Source organism: Passer montanus, unplaced genomic scaffold (genome assembly GCF_014805655.1).
Source record: "Passer montanus isolate IOZ18808 unplaced genomic scaffold, ASM1480565v1 scaffold136, whole genome shotgun sequence".
Classification (NCBI taxonomy): Eukaryota; Metazoa; Chordata; class Aves; order Passeriformes; family Passeridae; genus Passer; species Passer montanus.
Window position 1 is genome coordinate 50,595 of NW_024360497.1, and position 6,000 is coordinate 56,594.

Consider the following 6,000-nt stretch of genomic DNA (forward strand, 5'->3'; position numbering starts at 1 on the left):
CCACTGACATGGATTCACAAGTCCACAAAAATCAGCAGCCTCTACTCAAATGCAGAGAACTGAGAAAATACTTACTTCTTGCTGCGTTCTTCATGGCCGTTGGCACTGCTCAATTTGTTCTCATCCTAAGCAGGGTTGATAGAAGAACATCGTGAGGACGAAGCGGAAATATTTCAAGTGGTCAAAGGGTAATGGGAATAGGAATAAGAAAATAAAAAAAAAAATTTAATACTAAATTACTTGTTTACAGTTTAATGTGGAAAGCTTTAGAAAATTTAGGTAGGCATGTTTAACCACTTTGCTGCTTAAATTTAAGTCATACAATTACAAAATACAAGACTTATATAATTTAAAAGTGTGTATTAAATTGTAGATACTTCCATACATGGTTTAGAGAGCAAGTTATCCTGTAGAATTCATCACTCAAATAACTAAATGTTATTTCTATAAAATTTAAGAGGAAGTCTGAGGTGTTTGCGAGCCCCTCTGATTAGTACCAAGGCTATATCGCTGCCTAAGCCCCGTGGCTACACTAGCAGCCAGCCACTATCGATTTCCTGTGACCGATGCCATTGCCGAGATCTTCACTCGTTTTCGCTGAAGGGTTGTAAGAGCTTGATGTCACCTCTGTCACACATCTCGCCCTGAAGCAAACAGGGATTCACACTGCTTTAGTAACGTCGACTCCCAAGAAAGCCATCAATAATCCACCAGTCCAGCCTAAACATCCCCTATTTCCATACCTGTTTACATGGAAAATATCCATGTTAAGCCAGGACACAAGAATTTTAACACAACAGTTCACAAATTTCTCTTCAAGATGTAAATGTAACTGCTAAATATTACATTAACTAAATATACCACTTAAAACTTACAAATGCTCATCCAAAATTCATTACATGGTTGTAATACACACTTCAGAACAGACTGACAACAGCTGCTATGTAACTTATATACTGGCTTTACAGTTTAATCACATTGGTTACATGAAAAGTACAATTCCTAGGCGACTTAAACTTATATACATTTCTTTCAAAATCAGTGCTAAAGCATGCAGTCTGTCAACACTTCAACACCATCTGGTGGAAAACAAAAAAAGACAGTATTCATTTGCTGCTGGTTTAAGTGAAGGACATCACTAAGCTAATTGATAAAAATTTCACAGAAAAATCGACATTTCCTAATTAAACAACTAGGAAAGAAGAACACAAGAGTTTCTTTTAGAATGATACCGCAGACTGTGATACTGTCTTTTACTTGCTAAGAACATTCTATTCAGGGATCCAAGAATTTCTGTAAATTCGTTCACTCAGCAACTGATTTTCATCTGCCCTGTTGAAAGATTAATCGCCAGCAGCCTTCTGCATTAAAAGCAAGTCCCACTCTTCTCACACTGAGCAGATTGTTCAAATATTTACTTGCCATGGGACTGGTGAAAAGGTTATTCTTGGAGCCCCGCTGTTTTCCCAAACCACTGCATTCACCTTGTTGCTATAGCAAACTGGACTTCACAATTTTGGAGAAAAGGTTTTAGAATTTTGGTTTCTGGGGTTTGTTTTGGTTTTGTTTAGTTGGTTTTTGGGTGGATTTGTTTTGTTTTGATTGTTTGGTGGTTTTTTCTTTTTTAACCTAGGGGACCACGGTACAGCGATACGTCACTCAATTACTACCTTATGATTGACAGTTCACACTGGAATCAAAGGTGAATTCATGGGAGTAGAGGTGAGATATCGTTAGGCAAGTCTACAAAGAGAGATAGATGGGCATTTATTCATCACGCTGAAGTGAAACTACTGCACAATATAATTACATTAACAGTATATATTAACTTGAAAGTTACATGTAATGTATGTCCAATAAGATAAATCATGAGGGCTCCAGGGATGTTAGTCTACAGTTCAGCAGTAGTTTCATGAATAATGCTAAATTAAGGTAAAGAGGACCTCTCTGGCATATTTTTTCTCACCTTTTTGTAAGGAGCTTCAAGCATTGCTTCAATATCAATATCATCAGCCATTTTTCAGGACACCTGAAAGAAAAGCAATTCCACCTGAGTTGGAAAACATCCTTGTGCTTTATATTCCAACAGCTTTTGTTTAAGAGGTCATCACTGCACTGGCTCAAATTCACTAAACATTTACAAATTCGGTAAGTATTTCCAACAAAAATTGGAATGAAGTTTTGCCCAATGAGATGGTAACGAATGTGTGCAAAGTAATTACAGCTGCAAACAACAAAATGTGATAAGCCAGAGGAAACCCAGAGACATTGCATGAATTTCTTTCAAAACAAAGAGCACAGCCTATTTATGATACAGAAACACACCTCTGGTGGCCATCTCGAGAAGTGCTAGAGCTTCAGCAAAGGACAATGAACAATCAGGTAAACCGGTTCACAGCTTCTAGCCTTTGCCTCCATCATTTACCAATCTCAGCATGTGGACACCATGGTACTTTAAGAAACGCAGCCTCCTCCATAACAGGGGTCACAGGAAAACAGTTATGATTCCAGCGCTAAGAGCTACTAAAGCATACACGAAGTCCATCCAGTCTGGAACTTCACATCTCAAAACAAAAACATCCATCACACCAGGTAACATTTGACACCACAGCCATTTTGGGTTGGTGTCCTCTTATTTTCCAATTTCCTCTTACTTTCCAACTTCAACCCCTTAATATAATTTTATGTTCACTATACTCTGAATGACTTTGACTTCCTCACCCTATGCAGGTATGCTATTAAGTACCTCTCAAGACTCTTGGCATTAAACTTCAGATATTCAACTTCCTCAAATCTCTTAGTGGAAGTTTCTCTTTTTTTTCTTTCTTAAGCTCCAGAATGGCCAGTCCTCTAGATCCGAGTTTGACAGCCAACACTGAAGATTTGTGTGTGCACAATAAAACATATTTTTAATTATACAGGTTAGTTCTTGCACCTTGTCTACAGGCAGTAGAACTGTACCGTCCCAAGGCTTCGGCAGAATAACAAAAATGCTCCAACACGTCAAGACCCTTTACACCGGTCACTTATAATGGTGTAATTGAGAATGTTTTACCAGAGCTGCAGCACATCTGACCCTGGCCCAGATACATTCTAGAATAAAACACCATCCTCAAGCACGACCAAACACTGGAAGTTCACACTCAATACTTAACTGAGGCACACTAACCCAATTTTCAAATTATTACCTATTAGGCTATAGTGCTATCACTTACAGATATGACTGTCCTTCCTTTAAGTACAATGGCTCAATTTTACTTTTTACTACAGTATTTATAGTCAGCTTTTCAAGCCATCTACAGACATACATGTGATTTAATTCACAGCCGTTCTACCGGTATGTAGTATAAATAGTACATCAGGGTGATTAAGGTCAAGAAAAAGGCACACCTAGGATTCTACAAGAAAATTCCCATTGGTGACAACTCCCACCCAAAATTACATTTCCAGATGTATAATTTAGCCAACATATCGAGCTACACTTGGCGAGGAATTCTTCACTCTGAAGAAGGGCTGCCATCATAGGAACCATCAAATCTTGAATGGCATGGGAAAATGCAGGGGGAATGACTATTACTGCACTGTCCCAAATAATGAGTGAATGAACTATCATCCAGTGGATTCAAAACAATGGTCCTTATTCACAAAGCATTTAGCCACTGAATTCACTGTTGAAGGGCACTGTGGATCTAACAAAGAAGTACATGCAATGTTTAAAAAAAAATCAACCTTAAAAGTTTAAAGAAAAAGGTTTTCATTAAACAAAGGCATGTCTCGTGACTCTGAACTACAATTAAGCTACAACTAAGCGCACACAGAGAGAACCATCCATGAGTCATTGCTCTGTTCTTTTTTTGGCATTTACTGCTGGCCACCAACATTGAATCTCCTGAGCTGCATGGACCTTTGGCCTCACCCCAGCAATCGGTACCCTTTGTACTCTTTACAAAACACGTCCACTGGGACGACACCATGTTATCAGAGTACCTTCTCTCTACACGCATGACAGCCCTGTTATCAGCCCTGCGATGCATACTATGATGCTACACACCAAGTAGAAAGAATTTTTTTAAAGCCACAAATAACAGCCCTAAATAATCTCAAATTACTAGAAAGTCCTGACAGATTTTCAAGTATCTTTCATTAAACACGAATGCTCAAAAAAATTTTCCTAAAAACCTTCCAGCTTTCTCAAAAAAGCTATGTATGACTAACTTGATTGTTAAGGGGAAAAAAAAATCAAACCAAAACCTCCCAAACAAGCAAACAAAAAACACCAACAAAAAAAACCCCACGCCAAAAGATCAAAATAAAAAAGGAATGAACTACACTTCAAACTTTGTGGATCTACAGAAAACGTAAAGGGACATGAAATTTACTGCAACTGAACTAGTCATTATTTTGAAAGAAATCACTCTCTTTCTGGTGTATTATATTACAAAAAAAGGAGTTTTAAAGGGTACGGTTTTCAAAATTATTTGTTTTAGAAATCCAACGAATGACAATTCGACACGTATTATATGTAGTGTCCTGGAAGAGCATCAGGAAACTTTAAGAGGACTCCGACGCCTCAGAAGGGGAGCTAGCCTCTCAGCAGGACCCATACGTCTGCGGGCAGGTCACCGCCTGCAATTCCCAATTCCCTCAATTCCCACATGCTCCTGACACGATCGAGCGGAGCAAATTCGGTTTCCTAGAAACAATGATGCCTAGCGCTGCCTGTCCCGCCGCGACCGCCCTCCCACCTCGCTTCTCCCAAAAGCCTTCATGGCGAGCCCGCCCGCGGCGGCCGCCGCTCCCCACCTCCGCCCCGTCTCCGTGCGCGAACGGCCCCGCAGCTGCTCACGCCGCGTCCTCCGCACAGCGCCATCGCGGCAAGAGAGGGGGAGCTGGAGCGGGGGAGCCGGGGTGGGGCCGCACCACGCCGAGAGCAGTCGGGCATGCCCGTGACGTGGCCACGGGAAGAACCAAAGCGCACGGGGCCGGGCCGCGGGGCGGGGATCACCGGGGGCTTCGGCGACGCTGAGGCGCGGAGCGGCCCCGCGAGCAGGGCCGGGGCGGCCATAGCAGGGGGAGGGGCGCAGACGCCCAGGCCGCGGCACCCCGCAGACCAGGCCGCCGCTCGCCCGGCGGCGGGGCCCGGGGCCCACCCGCAGTTACCTGCGCCGCGGGCAGTGCGATCCTCGCTAGGGCCCCGAGGTCCGGCAGCGGCGGCTCCGGCGTTACTGCCCTGGCGGTGGGGAACGGGCCCGAGGGCTTGAGCACCTTCTCCAGGCGTCTGAATCTTAAATGGACGGCGGCGCTCAGGCAGCCCCAGGGAGCGGGCGGCGAGGGGCGGCGAGGGGCGACGCGGCCGTGAGTCGGTCCCGGTGCCGGTCTGGCCCCGTCTATGGCTCCGCGGCTGCTCCCGAAATGGCGCCCGGCCGCTCGCGGCTCCGCGCACGGCACGGGGGCGCCCAGCGCACCGCGCAGGGGCTCTCGCGAGACGCACGGCCAAACAAGCCGCTGCACCCCCAGGCTCGCCGCCTCTCGCGAGACATCGCACCCGGAAGCAGTGGCTCGAATGCTCGCGAGATTTGGGTTGACATGTGGCCTTGTCACGCGCCTTTGCGCTCTCGCGAGGGCTTGCGCACGCGCCTGAGCGTGCCGGGAGGGGCCGAGGGGCGGCGGGGCGGGGCGGGGCGGGGCGGGGCTGAGGGCCGGGGCCGCGGGGCTGAGGCCGCGGACCGGGGCTGAGGGCCGGGGCCGCGGGGCCGGGCTCAGCTCAGCGCGGCCGCCGCAGTGCTCTGGCAGCTCGGCTGCCTGCGGGCTTGTGGGTGTCCAGTGCGTTCGGAGCACCCGTTCCTTCCCTGGCTCTGGAAGAGCCGTGTCCCACATCCTTCAGTACGTTCTCGATCCCCGTGTCAAGGCCTTTCATAGACTTGCTTTCCAGCAATCTAAAGTGGATTAGGTTATGGAGTGGACAGGAGGGTGAAGTTACTGTGTTCTTTCACCAGAGAT

At 46.0% G+C, this 6,000-nt stretch overlaps 1 protein-coding gene across 17 annotated transcripts in view; it reads right to left on the reverse strand.

The window, feature by feature from the left end:
• RBM39 (RNA binding motif protein 39) overlaps positions 1–5,443 on the reverse strand; it is a 30,825-nt gene extending 25,382 nt beyond the window's left edge. For 2 of the 17 annotated variants that reach the window (XM_039699533.1, XM_039699530.1), the window contains exons 1-4: positions 5,161–5,438; positions 1,967–2,029; positions 1,671–1,743; positions 76–125 (exon numbers count right to left, since the gene is read on the reverse strand). Coding sequence is in view for 11 of the 17 variants with exons in the window: in XM_039699523.1 (XP_039555457.1) it covers positions 76–125; positions 1,967–2,017 (101 nt within the window). In the remaining 6 variants the exon portion in view is untranslated. Of the gene's footprint in view, positions 1–71; positions 126–497; positions 1,642–1,670; positions 1,744–1,966; positions 2,030–5,160 lie in introns of those variants that run through there. The other 15 variants (XR_005626559.1, XM_039699523.1, XM_039699522.1 and 12 more) reach the window with 12 other exon arrangements.
• Positions 5,444–6,000: the final 557 nt, after the last annotated feature.